Source organism: Vulpes vulpes, chromosome 16 (genome assembly GCF_048418805.1).
Source record: "Vulpes vulpes isolate BD-2025 chromosome 16, VulVul3, whole genome shotgun sequence".
Lineage (NCBI taxonomy): Eukaryota > Metazoa > Chordata > Mammalia > Carnivora > Canidae > Vulpes > Vulpes vulpes.
The window spans coordinates 53,775,846-53,795,718 of record NC_132795.1 but is presented as its reverse complement, the minus strand read 5'-3'; the positions used below and the strand labels follow the sequence as shown (position 1 = coordinate 53,795,718).

At 46.3% G+C, this 19,873-nt stretch overlaps 1 protein-coding gene across 2 annotated transcripts in view; it reads left to right on the top strand.

Moving 5' to 3' along the window:
- SREBF2 (sterol regulatory element binding transcription factor 2) overlaps nt 1-19,873 on the top strand; it is a 62,352-nt gene that overhangs the window by 15,502 nt on the left and 26,977 nt on the right. For both annotated transcript variants that reach the window (XM_072740981.1, XM_072740980.1), the window contains exons 2-8: nt 10,152-10,562; nt 11,579-11,760; nt 12,604-12,750; nt 14,212-14,433; nt 16,101-16,215; nt 16,437-16,618; nt 19,240-19,432. In XM_072740981.1, coding sequence (XP_072597082.1) covers nt 10,152-10,562; nt 11,579-11,760; nt 12,604-12,750; nt 14,212-14,433; nt 16,101-16,215; nt 16,437-16,618; nt 19,240-19,432 — 1,452 coding nt within the window. The remainder of the gene's footprint in view (nt 1-10,151; nt 10,563-11,578; nt 11,761-12,603; nt 12,751-14,211; nt 14,434-16,100; nt 16,216-16,436; nt 16,619-19,239; nt 19,433-19,873) is intronic.

Sequence of the window (19,873 nt, the reverse complement as noted above, 5' to 3'; positions counted from 1 at the left end):
TTCTCTTCCACAGCCCACCATGCTAGCTTTGTGCCTTCAAGCCTTGGCTTGTGAGATTCCCTGGGCCTAGAATTCATTTTGGGTGCCCACCAGCCTTCAGTCTAGCTCCCTCAGGAAGCTGTTCCATTGTCCCTTCCCAGTGTCTTCCTTGCTGCTGTGATTATGTCACTTGCAGTAACTCATTGAGGTTAAGGAGTTTTTTTTTATCATCTCTCTAGGCCAGCACACAGTGGGTGCTCAACATGTTTAAATCCTTTTGCATTTACGTACCCACTCCACCAAAAGTAGAAGCTTTGCAGAAATTGCAGATTTGTCCAGATTTTCCAGGATAACCTGGATTTCAAAAATATCTTGTCCCATTGTGAGGTGATATGTCCCTTCCAGTTTTGGTTCAGAAAGCATAATTGCCATTTTTACAGATTGCCTGAAAGTTGCTTTGGGGAGCATTTCAGTGAATTGATGCCAGTTTTTTTTTAACTGCCAGAGTGGTTAGTGCTTGGAGAGGTACAGGGGAACAGAGTTTGTCCGTGCACTTGTGAAGCATAAAATATAAGAAAAGCATTTAAAAATATAACTTATTACATGTAATGTGGCAAAATAAAATTTTTTAATGTTATAAACCTACTCTTAGACTGATATCAGCACATATCAGAGATTTATTAACATTATTAATGAGAAAACCGTCAGGATGACAAAACTGGATCCAAAGAGAATGTAAGAAACTGATATTTATGTAGTTTAAAAGAGGATGCGGGAATACGATTGCAAATATAGATGCAAAACTGGTCAGTGTCCTACAGGGCAATAAAAAAACAAAGCCTTTGAGTTCATCTTTTTTTAAATCATTTGCAGCTTATCGATTTTCTATAAGTGAACATCTAACTTTACAGAATGTGGGCCTAATCCATAGTAAATAGAAAGTCAAACAAGTTTATGTTTACACAGCATATCAGATGGCCTTTGTGTAGACAGGGTAGACATGACTACCTCTAGTATGACTCTAAAGGAACATTTTTTTTTTTTTTTGGCCTTATTTTCAAGTTTCGGTAATTTTTTCTTTTTTCCTTTCCTTTCCTTTCCTTTCCTTTTTCCTTTCCTTTCCTTTTTCCTTTCCTTTCCTTTCCTTTCCTTTCCTTTCCTTTCCTTTCCTTTCCTTCTTTTCTTTTCTTTTTTCTTTTCTTTTTTTCTTTTCTTTTTTTAGAGAGCATGTGGGATCCCTGGGTGGCTCAGCGGTTTAGCGCCTGCTTTCGGCCCAGGGCACAATCCTGGAGTCCTGGGATCGAGTCCCACGTAGGGCTCCTGGCATGGAGCATGCTTCTCCCTCTGCCTGTGTCTCTGCCTCTCTCTCTCTCTCTCTCTCTCTCTCTGTCTTTCATGAATAAATAAATAAAATCTTAGAGAGAGAGAGAGCGCATGTGCAAGCAGGGGTTAGGAGGGCGGCAGAGGGAGAGAGAACCATAAGCTGGCTTCATATCTAGCAAGGAGCCATGATCTCACCACCCTGAGGCCTGAGCTGAAATCAAGGGTATGCTTAACCAAATGAGCCACCCCTCAGATAATTTTTCTTAACAAATAAATCACAGATGGGTCCAAGAGCACAAAGATGACTGGATCTGAGATAGAAAAGAGTGTCCTGGTTGAGAGTAATTTTAAGTGATTTTGAAATAGAATTGTGAAATTCAGAAAGGAAGAGGGTGGTAACAAGCAGAAGAGGTGAGGCATGGCAGTCACAGAGAAGGATTCCCTCCCTAATCCTGCCAAAGGTATGTGCAGGAAAGGGTGTGGGTATTTTCCCCAGGTGGATGATGAGCTAAGGAGAGTGGGAAGTGAAATCCTTTGGAGTAGGAGGGAGCAATCGGTAGGAAGCTTTGAAGCTTGTGTTTGAGAGATTTGAGAGATTTGATTTGAGAGACTGTTGGACCAACAAGATACTCAAAGAAGACAGTTGTCACTAGGGAGGAGGTTACAGTTAAAATCAAGGTCGAGTATAGAAGTTAAGCAAAGAGAACTCTGATACCATGAAAGAACTCTTGATACCAATCAAGGTAGAGTATAGAAGTTAAGCAAAGAGAACTCTGATACCATGAAGTTCATAGTAAACTTCTGGTAGAGTAAAGAAGAAAGACCAATTGAAGGTGATGCTGAAGATTATTCTCCTGGTTGAAACTGAGAGCTGCTTGGGGGCCCTGCTGTGTTGGACAGAGAAGTTAGGACTGGCCGGCCCAGCTGGGATTCTGAACCTGCCCCTGACACCCAGCCTGGCAGATAGGGAGAGAGAGTCAGACAGAGCAGACCAGAAGACCATTGGAGAATGACTTTCGCTTCCCTTTGTGCTTTCTTTTACTCTTAATTTTCAAATGTTTTATTTCATTATGTAATATTTGATATATGCAGTGATACATTTGTGTTATGTAACACGAGCATTTGAGAATCCCACCTCCCTGCCTGATTTTCCTTTGTGGTTTCTTTGCCAGTAAAAAGAGTGTACTCATCCCTTGCCTAAAATATAGGATGCCTGAGTCACTAGTTTGCCATCCGGTGTCATTCAGCCCTCCTCCAGACTCCCTGTCTCCCAGGAAGGTGACCCAGAATTCCCTTGATGTACATGATGCTGTCCCTGTGCTATGAGCTTCTTAGCAAATGTGCTCCCTGGTGTTTCGAGTGATTTTAGGCACGAATAGCCTGAATTTGTTATAATTGTCCCTGCGTTCCTTATATTATTGCATTCCAGGGTTTCTACAGCGAAGGGTGTAGGTGTCAGCCCAGCTCCTGAACTGCTCTTCTGGGTGACCTGAAGGGGGTAACTCATGTTTGAGGTCCTGAGAAAGCAGTGGTGATTACAGATAGCAAAATGGTAGAGAAAGAAAAAGCTATCTCACTATTGACCTTCAGGTTTGATACTAGTCTACATTTGATTTCTTTTTTAATTATTAGAAAAAAAAGGGATCCCTGGGTGGCGCAGCGGTTTGGCGCCTGCCTTTGGCCCAGGGCGCGATCCTGGAGACCCGGGATCGAATCCCACATTGGGCTCCCCGTGCATGGAGCCTGCTTCTCCCTCTGCCTGTGTCTCTGCCTCTCTCTCTCTCTCTATGACTATCATAAATAAAGAATAAAAAAAAAAAAGAAAAAGAAAAAGAAAAAAGAAAAAAAAAATCCTAAGAGGGAAGATCGGATCATCAGCTTGAGTGCAGGATACTTGTTTCTTAAAGAAGCATACTTGTTGGGAATTAACTTTTGTGTTTACCTCTTGCTCACTGGTTGTGGTCCATCTAATTCCCAGCAGCCTACAAACATCACATGCCACACTTACTCTTTTATGTTGGTTGGGCAGATCTAATGTGAAAGACTAAGTGAACGACACTAAATTAAGAAAGTTTAGATGAATGTCCTTATAATCTTGGGGATGAGGAACTTTTTCAGTGTAACACAAAAACCAGGTAATTTCATTACACAGTATTAGCATTTGCATATAGTCAGTTCTGCTATAATACAACATATACATTCCTAAAAATCACTGCACTGAGCAAAATCATGTGATGCAAACCAGAAGGCTTATGAGGGAAATGGACTCTTTTTTTTTTTTTTTTTTTTTAGATTTTTTATTCATTTATTCATGAGAGAGGCAGAGAGAGAAGCAGGCTCCATGCAATGAGCCCAATGTGGGACTTGATCCCAGGACTCCAGGATCACACCCTGGGCCGAAGGCAGGCTCTAAACCGCTGAGCCACCCAGGCGTCCCGGGAAATGGGATTCAGGTCACAACACTCAAAATCTTTAGAAGTGATTAAAAAAAAAAAAAAAAAGATAACCTGAAAAAACTAAGAGCTAAAAACCTAATAAAACAGCTTAGTTTTATAGATTATTAAGTCAGTAAGAAATATGAAATACCACAAGAAATGGGGCCCCTTACCCTAAAAAAGACCTGAGGTTTGCTTGTGGAAGTGAGTGTTAGAAGTTGTAGCTTCTGAGTTATTGTGAGGTGATGGACGAAGGGATGTCTGCAGTCCGATGGAAAGTTCTGATCCAGATGTGGATGGTTATGATTCCTAATACATGCTGTGACCTGACAAAGCTGGTGGATGTTTGAGGTGTGCACCTGTGCTCATTTTGTATACCCCTATGTGGCTCATTTCAGCTGGGTGTGTTTTGCATTTCCTAGTGTTTCTCTCATGCATAAGTAAACACAAAATTCGTGACATGCCCAAATTGTTCCCTAATATAGCCAAATGCATTGGAACAAATTCACATTTGCAAAACAAGAATCCAGGCAAAACTGTCAAAAAAACCTGCCACAAATAACATGCACTAGATACTACTGAGTGCCAGGCACTGTGCTTTAGACTCCATGCAACCTCTCTCTCAGCAGCCCCATGAGGTAAATATAATATCAACCCCATTTTATAGATGAGAAAACTGTGACCCAAAAAAGTAAAACTTACCCCCAAGTTATAGGGCTAGGGCATGATAACGTAATCACTGTGGCATTATATTTTCTCAACAAAAAAAATTTTTTTGAAGATCTTACTTGAGAGTGAGAGAGCACGTGAGCAGGGGGGAGAAAATGGGGGTGGGGGGGAGAAACAGATTCCCCACAGAGTAAAGAGCCTGAGGCTGGGCTGGATCCCAGGACCCTGAGATCTTGAGCTGAGCCGAAGGCAGATGCTTAACCGATTGAGCCACCCAGGCACCCCTCTTTTTCTCAACAAATTAAAAGAAAAATAAAGTGGATTGTATTGTCAACCATACTTCAATAAAAAATAATAGTGTGGCAGATATACGCACATATATAAGGAGGAAATACTCATAGTATATGAAATTTTTTTGTATCAGTAAAAAGAGACAACCCAGTAGAAGAATGCATAAAGATCAAGAGAAGGCAATTTAGAAAGAAAGAAATACAAATAGTCAATAAAATTGGCAGGGAGACATCCAGCCTCATTAGCACTCATTCATCCAAGCCGAAACAGTTTGATGTTGTTCTTTCCCCACTGTCTGGATGACAGAAGCAGATGTGGGGAAATGCTGGCAGAAGCATAGGTTGTTACAGCCTCCCCAAAGCACACATACCTGTCTTTTGACCCAGCCAGTCAATTTCTAGAAATTTATCCCAATCATCAAATCAGTGGGAAAAGATTTTTGTAAGACTTGGTAATGCTGAGGCCACCTGGGTGGTGCAGTCGGTTAAGCATCTGACTCTTACTTTCAGCTGAGGTCAGGATCTCAGGGTTGTGAGATCAAGCCCCACGTCAGGCTCTGTGCTCGGCTCAGAGTCTGCTTGAGCTGTCCCTCTCCCTCTGCCCCTTCCACTCATGTTCTCTCTCTCTTAAATAAATCCTTTTTAAAAAAAAAAGTTTCTAATGCTAAAAAATTGAAAACAGCCATTTGTCATCACTAAGTGGTTAAATTCTAGTGTGTTGATACAATATGCTATGATACAGTACTGAGGGACTCAAACAAAGGATGCTGCTAAATCCACAGTGGTTGACACTGAATACTTTCTGTGTTTTATTAAATAAAGGGGGCAGGGTACAAAATAGCATCTTCAGTGTGATCCCACTTTTAAAACTGTTCTCACACGTGTGCTTGTGTGCACAAGCAAGCCATGCCTGTGTAGAGGAAGGACACATCAAAACATTGACAAGTAGATGCCCCAGGGAGGTGGAATTGCTGGATTTTTTTTTTTCATTTAACTTTTTTCTAAATTTTTTAATAGTGAGTTTACTTTTATGATTTTTAAAAAAAGGTAGTTATTTAAAACATTATCTGGGGTGCCTGGGTGGCTCAGTTGGTTAAGCATCTGCCTTCATGGCTCAGGTCATGATCTCAAGGTCCTGGGATGGAGTCCCACATGGGGGCTCCCTGCTCAGTGGGGAGCCTGCCTCTCCCTCTGCCCTTCCCCCCAGCTTGTACACTCTCTCTCCCTCACCAATAAATAATCTTTTAAAAAAAAATTATCTGGGCAGGGGCAGTCCAGGTGGCTCAGCAGTTTAGTGCCACCTTCAGCCCAGGGCCTGATCCTGTAGACCCGGGATTAAGTCCCACATCAGGCTCCTTGCATGGAGCCTGCTTCACTCTCTGCCTGTGTCTCTGCCTCTCTCTGTGTGTGTGTCTCTCATAAATAAATAAATAAAATCTTTTTAAAAAATTATCTAAGGGATCCCTGGGTGGCTCAGCGGTTTAGCGCCTGCCTTTGGCCCATGGCGTGATCCTGGAGACCCGGGATCGAATCCCACGTCGGGCTCCCAGTGCATGGAGCCTGCTTCTCCCTCTGCCTGTGTCTCTGCCTCTCTCTCTCTCTCTGTGTGACTATCATAAATAAATAAAAATTAAAAAACATTATCTAACACAAGGGGGTAATAAATACGAAATATAAGAGCATCAGTGACCTTTCTAAAATCATTCTCTCAGCACATACCTAGGCTAGGTAGCAAATTCCTGCTAAAGGATATTGGCTGACATGACTATGCAGTTTGGAGACTATGTTACCTCATTTGGGGGCTTTAGATTCTATACTCCTGACCAAAATTAATCTGCCCAGATTTCAGACCACCTCCCTCTCAGGAAGATGTTGCTAGCTGGGCAGGACAAAGTGCTTGATGTTACCTCCATGTTGCAAACTCCATAAAGTGCACATGAACTTGGGGTTTCTTCGGATGAGGCTCATGACTGGTTGCAATGCACAGGTGACAGCTGCAGTCTCTGATTTTGATCACAAGCTTTAACGAGACCAAAACTCAGGAGTAATTTCTTGGGGCCCAGCTTCCTTGATGCAGCAAAATTATTCCTTATAAGAAGCAACTAAAAAGGGCAGCCTGGGTGGTTTAGCAGTTTAGCACGGCCTTCAGCCAAGGGTGATCCTGGAGACCCGGGATCGAGTCCCATGTTGGGCTCCCTGAATGGGGCCTGCTTCTCCCTCTGCCTGTGTCTCTGCCTCTCCATCTCTGTGTGTCTCTCATGAATAAATAAATAAAATATTTAAGAAAAAAAACCAGCTAAAAATAGTTCTGTAGCTTATTTGAGGAGGGTAACACCCAGGAGCACCCCTGCTGTAAGCTAGGATTTGCAGGCCAGAGGGTGGCCTGCCTAGCTCCCAGGAGGCCCATCCAAGTTTGGCCTTCCGCTCTAGGGACCACAGCTCATCGTGCAGGATCTGGAACTTCATTTTCAAAGCCCCATAAAGCTTGTGCCTTCTTCCAGGCCTCTCTTTTCTGGGTTTCACGGCTCTCAGAGGAAATGAGAACTTCTATAATTGCGGCACTCCAGTGATTGGAGCAGGGAACACGAGACATTAGGATACTCCCACGGGTACAGCTTGGAGCTTTAGAGCAAAACTGTACCCGAGGTGGGCCTTTGGCATCTTGGTTCTCCAGGCCTCGTTCTGGCTGGTGGGGCCTCCTCTCCTCTGTCACTGCAGACCAGATGGGGTCCTGGGAAGGCCCCACCTGCCTTGCTGGAGCTGGGGCTCAAAGAGCCTCTTCCCATCACTTCTTCCTTCAAATGCTTGGTCTTAAGGGGCCCCTCTGTGCGTCTCAGCCCAGTGCCTATCTGCCTTGCTGCAGATAACACCACCGGAGCTTGTCATGTGTGGGTTGAAAAGGATTGATTTTTTTTAAGTCGTTGCATCCCATTTGCCTCCATTCTCTTAACCTGCTTTGTGAACAAGCTTTAGGACCTCTGCAGGTTACTTCACCATGCCAGCCCAAGTCTTTCTCCGCGAAAGGTTTTAGAGAACACTCAACTAGATGAGATCAGTGGAGCCAAGTGCCCAGGCGGTAGGTGCTCTGGAATTACCACTGATAGGGACCCTTATAAGGGTCTGCCTCTCACCAAACACTTTGCACAAATTATTTATCAATCCTCACAACAGAGAAGCCAAGTATTCTTAAGGCAGCCTTTTGTGGTGAGGAAACCCACGTGTAGAGAGGTGACTTGCCCTCTTGAGACCCTACCTAGTACCGAAGTCTGTGCCCATCTGCCAAGCCTCTTGCCTCTCTTGCCTTGTGCCCTCCTTAGCTTTCCATAGATGAAAAGAGTCAATCAGGGATTGACGTTCTTTTGGCTCACAAAACACCTCTGGGCTGATTCCACAGGGTAAGAACTTTATGGGCATTATGAAAAGTTCAACAGGTTATTAGGTTTCTCTTAAGCATTTTCTTAAAACTTTTTATAAATCTTGTGTTGTGCTTGGATTGTTTAGCGCTAAAGTGTGCTTTGTTTAAATTCTGTGCTGAGTTTAAGGACATTTCTTAGTTTAATCATTTACAAGGAACTGGAATTGGTTGGTACCAATTACAATATCTGTGGCAATGTGCCCATTTCTCCTTCCCACACACAGCAGGCTGAGTGTCGAGGGGACACAGCAGTGTTGAGGTGTTGGTAAATAATACTACTACATAGTCATTTAATCTTATAAGATGCTGTTTTGTCAGCAGGTTGAACTGATGAAACGCTGGAAGTAATGAGCTGCTAAACTTCAGTCGTCCTGTATGGTCATCCTAGAAACCCCCAGTAGCTTTCTGCTTGCATAACATAGGACTCTTCATAGCCCAACCTGCTACCACCACACAGGAGCATGTGCATGTGCACACACTGTTAGAGACCTGGGAAGGTGGGAGGGACTTGGCTGGTAAAGGTTTGGGAGAATGAAAAGAGTTGGTGTGTTTTTTGTTTGTTTTTGGTTTGGGGTGTTTTGGTGGCTAAGTCAGAGCATCGAGCGACCTTGAATGTTTAGAGAGGAGCGTGTACAGTTCAAAAACAAGCAGCAGCTCCTTGGGAATGTCTTAGAGAGGAAGGGGGAGGGAATGGAAGCAGTGTGAAGAACCTTAGGTCTGAAAATACCCATGAGAAAGCCAAGGTTCCAGACTTCTAATGGGGACCAGCCCTGTGGGGAGGCAGGAGTCACAAGAGATGAATTTTAGTTGTGGATTAAGTTGGGTTTTGGTAAATTTCAGGGTGAACTAGGGGAAGAGATTTGGGCCCCTTTGGGCTGGGAACTTAAGGGGTCCCAGGTACTTGGAACACACATCCCAGTGGTCCCACAACTCTTTGCCCCGAGAGAAGGAGCATGGCCAGGGTGGGCCCTCTAGAACACAGAATCCAGGGCCGGGGTTGCTCTGCCCCAACCTTCTGGCAGTGAGTGTGCTGTGGTGCAGTAGAAGAGCCTGAAGCTGGGAGGCAAGGAACTGGTCCTAGTCCTTGCTGTGCCCTGATGAGCTGTAGGACCTTGGCCAAGTTATTTCCCTGTTCTGGACTTCCATTATGATCTTTCCATCCACTCCACCCCCTGAAGTTCCAGGACTTGGAGGCTATTGATTTTGTCATCCCTGAGTGTTCCTGAGGGTACCAACAGTGCCCAGTGCCCAGGGCTATGTGCTTTCTGGGGAGAAGGCCCAGAGGCTACCTGTGGTGAGGAAGGAAGGCTGCCTGAGGTGAGAGCAGTTTAGGGTCTGGCCAGACCTCCTGACCTCCTGATTCCATGCATGGTCATGGGGAGCAGTCCTGGGTTGGCGGTGGCCTCACACCTGAGGCTACTGAGCTTGAAATCCTTAGGACAGAGACTACCCACTTTCCTCCCCAGTGTCCCCAACTGCAAAACAAGACCAGCAATAACCTCCAAAAGCAATACTTACCTAGCCCAGGGGTGGCTCTTGTTTGGCCTGATATAATCAGGAAAGTTAGTGGAAAGGGCCTGGAGGTGGGGTGGGGAGAGAGAAGAACATCAGACAGATGAATCCTGACCTGTTGTTCCTCGGTTGGCCACCTTAGCTCAGGAGGCTCTCCTCCTGGGAGGGAGGTGAGGGTCTCCTGACCCATTTCTGCTGTGCTCGTGGGAAAGCCTTTAGCTTTGCATGCCTCGGTTTCTTTTCTTTTCTTTTTCTAAGATTTTTTATTTGTTTGAGAGAGAGCCTGAAAGCAGGAGTGGGGGGAGGGGCGGAGGGAGAAGCAGACTCCCCACCCAGCAGGGAGCCCGACTATGGGCTCCACCCTAGGACCAGCCCCCGCCCCCCCCCCCCATCATGACCTGAGCCCAAGGCAGACGCTTAAGCATCTGAGCCACCCAGGCGCCCCCATGCCTCAGTTTCTTAAGCAAATTTGGAAGTTAATAGATATTTTGGATGGCAATAAAATTACTCCTTTTCGTTTCTTTCCAGAGATGCTGCAGTTTGTCAGCAATCAAGTTGGAGAGTTCCCTGACTTGTTCTCCGAGCAGCTGTGTAGCTCCTTCCCCGGCGGCGGCGGCGGCAATGGCAGCGGCAGTGGCGGGGGCGGAGTGGGGGACCCCGCAATGTCGCGGTCCTTCAGCCAGGTCCCGCTACCTGCCTTCTCTCCCGCTGCCGCCTCGCCGCAGGCTCCCGCCCTGCAGGTCAAGGCTCCCCCCACCACGGTCCCCACCCCGCCGCGGGCCACGCCTGTTCTTCAGCCCCGCCCCCAGCCCCCGGCCCCGCCCCCGGCCCAGCTGCCGCAGCAGACGGTGATGATCACCCCCACGTTCAGCACCGCTCCGCAGACGAGGATCATCCAGCAGCCTTTGATATACCAGAATGCAGCCACCAGCTTTCAAGGTGATTCAGAAGTCAGAGATGATGGTGGTTGGTTGGTTCAAAAGTTTATGTGCCAGGTTGCAACCACATCCCTCTCTGGGGATGATGGAATCAGCAATTTGGTCCTCTTCTGATTGAGTTTTGGGTAATTGCAACAAGGACCGTAGTGTGGGGATAGTCCACACTCTGCCTCTTCAGATACCCTAATATCTGTTGTGCCTGCTTCAAGGATATTGGGTCAAAGAATGGAACAAGCAGAGCAGGTGCAGGGCTGTGCTGGTAACTGGAGCTAGAGGCTTGAATAAAGTGAGTCTAGAGACTTACCTTACCTGAACAACAGCCAGATCTTGGCACCTCGAAGTTGAGAACTATTCCTTCAGCAAACATCTCCTGAGCAGCCACTACAGAGACTATGAATTAGAGCAGGTGCTACATCTCCGTTCAGCAGGCCCTCAGGTGTGTGGTGAGCTAGTGAGTGACTTTCTGTTGGGCTGTGCCCAGTGCCTTTGCGGCAGACCTCCCTCCGTTTTCGGACCCTTTGGGGGAGCCCTAGGTGGGATTAGTATTACTCTGAATTTCAAAGGATCTTAAAGTTCTTCAGTGGGCTTCTGAGGGTTTAGGGCCTACAGAGAGGCAGCAAAGCAAAAAGCTGAGACTGTCATCCCAAAATGCACTGTCATCCCAAAGTGCACTTTCTCTTCCTTCCATGAGGAGCAATGGAGCCATATGGAATTGTTGGTTCTCTGTATCTATCAATTCTCCTACTGGGTGCAGTCTTTTGCTGATTAAGCTCCCCTCACGTCTACCCCTCACCCAGAGTAATAAAATAATCTGTTCTCATTCCCTCAGAAATTGATGCAGCTCCCATGGAATGTTCTTGTTATCTAGACCAGCCTGTAAATGGCTGTGTACATCTTCTTCAGCAGCAGGTGGGGAGTTGGGCTCGTTCTAAGGCACCCCATCCAAGGTGGCTACTGCAGCTACAGTGACATAATGCATTCCTCGTCCGTGTGACTTTTCCCTCCTCTTCTCCCAAGTCCTTCAGCCTCAAGTCCAAAGCCTAGTGACATCCTCCCAGGTGCAGCCAGTCACCATCCAGCAGCAGGTGCAGACGGTACAGGCCCAAAGGGTGCTGACGCAGACAGCCAATGGCACGCTGCAGACCCTCGCCCCGGCCACGGTACAGACAGTTGCTGCACCCCAGGTGCAACAGGTCCCGGTAGGTAGCCGGTGAGGATTCAGGAGGGTGCTGGGTGGGGCTGGGGGCTGGTCTTGAAGATGTGATATACATACTAAGAAGGACCAACAGAGTGTAAGGGAGCAGCGTTTGGGCCGTGGTGAGCTGGGCATGGAGACCTAGCTGGGATGGCATCTGTGGAGGTACACTGGCCCTCGCACAGTCCCAGTGGAGGTGGATTATTATTTTTTTAATCTTTTTTTTTTAAGATTTTTATTTATTTATTCATGAGAGACAGAAAGAGAGAGACAGAGAGAAGCAGAGACACAGGCAGAGAGAGAAGCAGGCTCCATGCAGGGAGCCTGACGTGGGACTGGATCCCGGGTCTCCAGGATCACGCCCTGGACTGAAGGCGGCGCTAAACTGCGGAGCCACCGGGCTGCCCTGGAGGTGGATTATTCACCCCGGTCATGGGTAACTGAAAAGGGATGTGCCAAAATGTCTTGAATTTATGTATTACGGTGGATTGTAGTTTCTCACTAACAAGGTAATTTATCTATAAAAAAAAAAACACGCAGGTTTTTTTCCCCCATCTGCTTCTCAGTCCTGTTCCTGGCTTTGCTGGGTTTGTCGAAAATCAGCCCTCTGTCCCGTCCTCCATCCCCAGACTCTGCCCCTGCCAGGCCCTGGCGTTACTCTCCTTAAAGCCTTCCAGCCTTCCAATCCAAGACCCTCTTTAGCTATACTCTTTCTCCTTGTCATCAAGTTGTGTTCTTGGTTTTAGGGAAATGTTATTTTTTCTTCTTTCCTGGAGGGAAAGAAGCTAAAGCAAAAGAAAAAAAATAACACTGCCTTCCTTTTTCCTTTTCTTCATTCTCCGTCCAGGTCCTGGTACAGCCTCAGATCATCAAGACAGATTCCCTTGTTTTGACCACCTTAAAGACAGATGGCAGCCCTGTCATGGCCGCAGTCCAGAACCCAGCCCTCACCGCCCTCACCACCCCCATCCAGACAGCTGCCCTTCAAGTACCAGTAAGAGCTGCCTTCCTCCCTCCACCCCCTCCTTTCCTAGAGGTGTTAGGCCCCAGAGATGTTAACAAAACCTCTACAGAGTGGGTAGGTGCAGAAGCTCTATGGAATGTGTCAGATTGCAAATATCACCCCCTTTTAGGTTCCCTCCCCACTGCCTTGAGAAGTACCATCAATGTATGTTATATGGGAGTACTAGGGACTGAGGGAGGAGAGAGGACTAGCAGAGGGTCCCCGGTTCCCATGTAGCAGCTCCACACAGGAATGTCTGCCTCTTAGGTCCTGCTGATGGAGGTTTGACTTCTGAGGGACCCTAGACCCATCAGGCAGGGAGGGGCTATAAGGTGAGGGACACGGAAGGCCCCCATCCTTGGGTTGCAGGGTCACAGCCACTTTGGTATGTTATGGCAAGAGAGTCTGATAGAGTAATAGGTGATCAAAATTTGAAAGTAAGCTTTATTCATAAGAGCCAAGAACTGGAAATAACACATGTACAAAAAGAACTATTGATACATATGACTGCTGAACCTCAAAAATAGTATGTTGGGCAAAAGATGCCTATCACAAAAGAGTTCATGCTGATGATTGCATTTATATGAAGTTTTAAAAGAGGCCAAACTAAGCTGTGGTGATAGAGGTCAGAGCAGTGATCACAGAGGGGGAAGGGGCAGACAGAACTGGAAAGAGGCACAAGAGAACTTTCTAAGGGGATAGGAATCGTCTGTGTCTTGGTCTGGGTTATCTTGGTTACATACATTATATCCCTATGTAAAAATGTATCAAGCTATATACTTAAACTGTGTATTTTTTTATTATGTGAGAATTATTTCTTAGTGATTAATGAAGTTGGGTGGTTTTTTTATTTGTTCGTTGGCCATTTGGATATTGAAGCCATTTTTTGAAAATAAAGCTAAAATGAGTAAAAAATAGAAACAGAGAGGGGAAAGCAGAGTTGAGGAAAGAGGAGCCTCTACAGTTGGCCTGTTTACTCAGTAGAATGGCTCTATCGGTTCTGCTCTTGTGCTTGTTGATGGCCAAATTATATAAGGAAAGGCAGCAAGTGATTTTACCGTCATGTGAGAGAAAGAGATGTATCCTACACCAGGAGAAACTTTGCCTTGGAGCCAGAATGCTATGGTACATTTTATGCGAGCTCAGAGGTGGCTAAATGGTTTGACACCAAAGCAGAAATCATAATCTTTCAAGTACCCTGAGACCAAAGGTTAAAATATATTTACCCACATTAATCCTATTGTGGTGTGATTTGTTGACAGCGGTTCTGAAGGGGGCTTAGTAACTCAGATACTGTGGCTCCTGAGGTTTCTTGGGGCCTGAGTTAATCCAGCCAGGAAGGGCATCAGACCGGGCAAGGCCACATGGCCAAGGCTACAGGTTTGTGTTCTGGGATTGCTTCATTCAGACTAACCATGGGCTAATTCTGCTCTGTGTCTGTGCCTGTTCTAGACTCTTGTGGGCAGCAATGGAACCATTTTGACCACAATGCCTGTGATGATGGGGCAAGAGAAAGTGCCCATCAAGCAGGTGCCTGGGGGAGTCAAGCAGCTAGAGCCCCCCAAAGAAGGAGAGAGGCGGACGACACACAACATCATTGAGAAGCGGTATCGCTCCTCTATTAATGACAAAATAATTGAGTTGAAGGACCTGGTCATGGGGACAGATGCCAAGGTGGGTGCCAAGCATTACGGTATTTCATGGGCCATCATCTCCCCATCTACCTATCTTTGCTTTAGGAATTTAGGAAAACCCAGGTCCAAGTGAGTGAATGTAAGGATGGCTAGAGGTGCTTTCTTTCTGTAGCATCTTGGGGTTTTTTCAAGATTATAAAATATTAACCAACATAAGGGAACTGTTGGGTTTGGGAAAGTAGCAGCCTGGCTGGACCTTTGACTCTGCTCTGGGGTGATGATGGATCCCAGGATCCCAGGTGGAGGGCTGCCTACTGCTCACTGGCAGTCAGGTGGAGATTGTATGTACCTTGGAGTCAGCTGGTGGTGTTGCTGGCATATGTTTGTGTTCATGGGTGGTTAGCAATATTTTTACCTTGCAGGGAAGAAAGAAAATGGAGATCAGGTCTTTAACCAACAGCAAATAGAGGGAATAGATTGTTCATTATTTTGAGTTTTTCAGTGAATGTGTCTTCTGTCACATAGTTTTTTTGTTTTTGTGTTTTACCTATTTATCTTCATCATCTCTATTTTATTTTGTTTTATTTTATTTTTTAAAAGATTTTATTTATTTATTCATGGCAGAGAGAGAGAGAGAAGTAGGCTCCATGCAGGGAACCCAATGTGGGACTCGATCCCGGGTCTCCAGGATCACACCCCAAGCTGAAGGTGGCGCTAAACCGCTGAGCCACCGGGGCTGCCCCATCATCTCTATTTTAAAAGAAAATTTGATTTTCCTCATAGCCTATAGATCTGAAATGTGCTAACATAACTTAAGATGGCTATCCAACAGTCCTCCGGTTTTTTGTCAGTTGTTTTCTTTAAAGTTTGTTTTGGTTCTAGGATTATTATAAGAAAGAGGAGTACTAGGGACTCCTGGGTGGCTCAGCGGTTGGGCGTCTGTCTTCGGCTCAGGCCGTGATCCTGGGGTCCTGGGATCGAGTCCCACATCAGGCTCCCTGCATGGAGCCTGCTTCTCCCTCTGCCTGTGTCTCTGCCTCTCTCTCTTTGTGTGTGTGTGTGTGTGTGTGTGTGTGTGTGTATGTCTCTTGAAAAAAAAAATAAATCTTAAAAAAAAAAAAAAAAAAAGAGGGATCCCTGGGTGGTGCAGCGGTTTGGCGCCTGCCTTTCGCCCAGGGTGCGATCCTGGAGACCCGGGATCGAATCCCACGTCGGGCTCCCGGTGCCTGGAGCCTGCTTCTCCCTCTGCCTATGTCTCTGCCTCTCTCTCTCTCTCTCTCTCTCTGTGACTATCATAAATAAAAAATAATAATAATGAAAGAAAGAAAGAAAAGAAAGAAAGAAAGAAAGAAAGAAAGAAAGAAAGAAAGAAAGAAAGAAAGAAAGAAAGAAAAGAAAAGAAAAGAAAGAAAGAAAGTGACAATATTTATTTATTGTCACTATGTACCAGATCGGGGGCTACTCTCTGTACATGTATTATCTCATTTTACTCTCACTACAAGTTCATGATTCATGTATCATCATTATCCCCATTTTAAGGAGGTTCAGAGATGCTGAGTAACTTGTCCTGGATAGCACAGCTAACCAGTGATTGAGCCCAGCATCTCAGTCCGGAGCCATGCTTTCACCCCATGAGCTCTGGCCTCCCCACTCTCATTGTGCCACCTGCAGTGATGCCACTGTGTTTTTACCTGGCTTCCTTCCAAGATGCACAAGTCTGGTGTTCTGAGGAAGGCCATTGACTACATCAAGTACTTGCAGCAAGTCAATCATAAACTACGCCAGGAGAACATGGTGCTGAAGCTGGCAAATCAGAAAAACAGTGAGTGTGTGCTCATTGAGAGAAGGGTTATCAGGCCTTCTGGTTGTAGAAGTCCTATGCTAGGCACTGGGGAGAGCCCACGGATGCTGTGTACAAGGTACCTTTGGGGGTGAAGCAGAAGCAAGGACCATGTGCCCCTTACCCAGCTCAGCCCTGGTCCAGGCACCCAGGCAGGGGCTCTGTACAAACAGACTATTTGCCAGATGCGGTTTTCTTTGCAGAGCTCCTGAAGGGCATCGACCTAGGCAGCCTGGTGGACAATGATGTGGAGCTAAAGATTGAAGACTTCAATCAGAATATCCTTCTGATGTCCCCTCCGGCCTCTGACTCAGGGTCCCAGGCTGGTTTCTCCCCCTACTCCATCGACTCCGAGCCAGGAAGCCCTCTGTTGGATGATGCAAAGGTATGAGCTTTTGAAATCCTCTGATCCCTGGAATCTCTCCCATATCTCCTAAGTTAACTGTGGAGAAGCTGCCGATGGGGAGGCAGGCCAGGTGTTGAGAGGACTGGGGCGGGAGAATAGGAATTCTGTGAAATCAGGTCCTACTGTGTCCCCCACAAAATCCACTTAACTGGTTCAGTGTAGTCCAGTTTAACTGGTCCTTGCTGAAAGAGCCCATCTGAGAGGAATAAGGGCCAGATCCAGAATGGGAACACACAGCAGCTGTCATGCGGGTGCTAGGAGTTGCCGGAGGCACCTCATTACATCCCTCACTCATAATGGGCCTGGCAAGACCATTTTTTGATGTTGCTTGGTTGGTTTAGGGCAAGGCTGCCTCTGGGCCCTCTTCTGGAAATGATTACAGTTTCCAGTCTAACAAATAACATTCCAGCCAAGGGCCTTTCATCGTCAAAGAAAGCCCCTGGCAATTGTGGTTTAATGGAATTAGCCAATAGAGAGGCTCAAGCCTAATGATCTAGTAGTCCTGGGAACCCGTGGAGGCCACTGGCAATTTCTAACTTCAAAAGCACAAACTTCTCTTCTAGCCTGAGTTTTTGATCAAACTATTTATAGTATCATGTTCTTAATCTTAGTGACGAAGCTCTGTTTGTGAAATACTTTGTAAATGTGATTCTGTTTGGTAACAGAAAGCCATATGATGTATACATTGAATTAGCTAGGCATCTGTCATCAGAAGAAATTTTCAGATGGCTTTAAAATACTGAAAAGGAGTGGTGTGTAGTATGTGCACACTGGAAGTTGGGAGAGATCTGGCTCCAGCCTTCCTCCCTGCCCCTCTCTCTGGGCACCCTGGGCAGACAGGGCTCCTTTCTCCAGTCCTCCCTCTGTAGGACAGGGAGGGGGAGAAAAGCAGCCTTCTGGTTTTACCACAGGCAAACTCCTGTAAATAGATCCATACTGAAGTTGTATGGGTTTTTTTGGTTTTGTTTTGTTTCTTTTTGGTAAAAATTTTGTTTATTTGAGAGAGAGAGAAGAGACCATGAGAGAGAGTAGAGTACACGCAAGTTGCAGGGAGAGGCAGAAGCCGACTCCCCACTGAGCAGGGAGCCTGATATAGGGCTCAGTCCCAGGACCCTGAGATCATGACCTGAGCTGAAGGCAGACGCTCAACTGACTGAGCCACTCAGGCACCCCAGTTGTATGGTCTTTAATCAGGTCTGTTGGTGTTTCATTTACATGAGACAAAACCCTTATTTTACAGTAGCATGAAATACTGGCATACAGTGTGAGGAGTTTTGAAAAGCAAGGGTATACACATATATAACTATCACTATAATCAAGATATAGAACACTTCCATCACCCACAGAGCTCCTTCATACACCATGGCAGATAGTTCCCACACCCCTCTCCAGCCTCAGACAGCTATTGCTCTGATTGCCATCACTTTAGATTAGATTAGCTTGCCTGTTGTGGAATTAAACAGAAGAGCAGCCCTGGTGGCTCAGCGGTTTAGCACTACCTTCAGTCCAGGGCGTGATCCTGGAGACCCAGGATCGAGTCCCATGTCGGGCTCCCTGCATGAAGCCTGCTTCTCCCTCTGCCTGTGTCTGTGCTCTGTGTGTGCGTGTGTGTCATGAATAAATAAGTAAAATCTTTAAAAAAATAAATACATAAATAAATAAACAAACAGAAACAGGGATCCCTGGGTGGCGCAGCGGTTTAGCGCCTGCCTTTGGCCCAGGGCGCGATCCTGGAGACCCGGGATCGAATCCCATGTCGGACTCCTGGTGCATGGAGCTTGCTTCTCCCTCTGCCTATGTCTCTGCCTCTCTCTCTGTGTGTGTGACTATCATAAATACATAAAAAAAATTTTTAAAAACTTAAAAAAAAAGATATTGAACATTTATTAAAAAAAAAAAACAAACAGAAACAGAATCCTACAGAATGTTCTCTTTTGTGCTCTCCTTTATAAGCAGGACTCCCACGGGATCCCTGGGTGGCGCAGCGGTTTAGCGTCCGTCTTTGGCCCAGGGCACGATCCTGGAGACCCGGGATCGAATCCCACATCGGGCTCCCGGTGCATGGAGCCTGCTTCTCCCTCTGCCTGTGTCTCTGCCTCTCTCTCTCTCTCTGTGTGACTATCATAAAAAAAAAAAAAAAAAAAAAAAGTTACAAGCAGGACTCCTCTCCCTCTGGTCTTCGGAACATATTCTTGTCCCAGGTGGCAAGAGGATGAGCGTTCCAGTGTCTGAGAAGCAGTCAGAGGGAGAGCTATGGGCTTCTTACCTGTGTCCCATGCTTTTCCTGTCTGACTTTGTTTTTGTTTTTTTTTTTTAAGATTTATTTATTCATGAGAGAGAGAGAGAACGAGGCACAGACACAGGGAGAGGGAGAAGCAGGCTCCATGAAGGGAGCCTGATGTGGGACTCGATCCCCAGTCTCCAGGATCATGCCCTGGGCTAAGGCAGTGCTAAACCGCTGAGCTACCCAGGCTGCCCTCCCGTCTGACTTTGTAGTCTTGAGTTTAAATCTCATGGTCTGCCTCCAGTTCATATAAAAGCAAAATGCTATAAAAACCCATGCAGTATTTAATTCCAACCTCTTGGGCCCTGTTTTGAAGGTCAAAGATGAGCCAGACTCTCCTCCTGTGGCGCTGGGCATGGTGGACCGCTCTCGGATTCTGCTCTGTGTGCTCACCTTCCTCTGCCTCTCCTTTAACCCCCTGACTGCCCTCTTGCAGTGGGGAGGGGCCCACAGCTCTGACCAGCACCCATATTCCGGCTCTGGCCGCAGCATCCTGTCACTTGAGTCAGGTAGGCAGAGGACCCCTTGTACCACCTAAGCGTGGGTGGGCGGCTGTGACAGGAGATGGGCCCTGTGTGTACAAACTGTTCAGCTTGTCCACCAGGTTCCAAAGGGCTTTTGTAGCAGGCCTGATAGGGACTGGCATAAGTCCCTATTTGGAAGTAACAGGGCACACCCAAGCTCCATCAGTAAGAACAGAAGAAATCAGGAACCTACACTTCTATTATTATAGGGGTTGGGGATAAGGGAAGGGAGGGTACCTATTTGAAGGAGATGTGATATTTTTGTCCGAGTCATGAAATCAGTGGTCTAACCAAACCCACCTTGATTGACGGTGGTTTTTGCTATCTTTGTTATCTAGCTATGGTACCTAGTTCCATAGTGACAGGGGCTACAGAGCTCCTATTTAGGCTACAGAACTGTTCCAGATTTGCCTATTGTGTGGATTA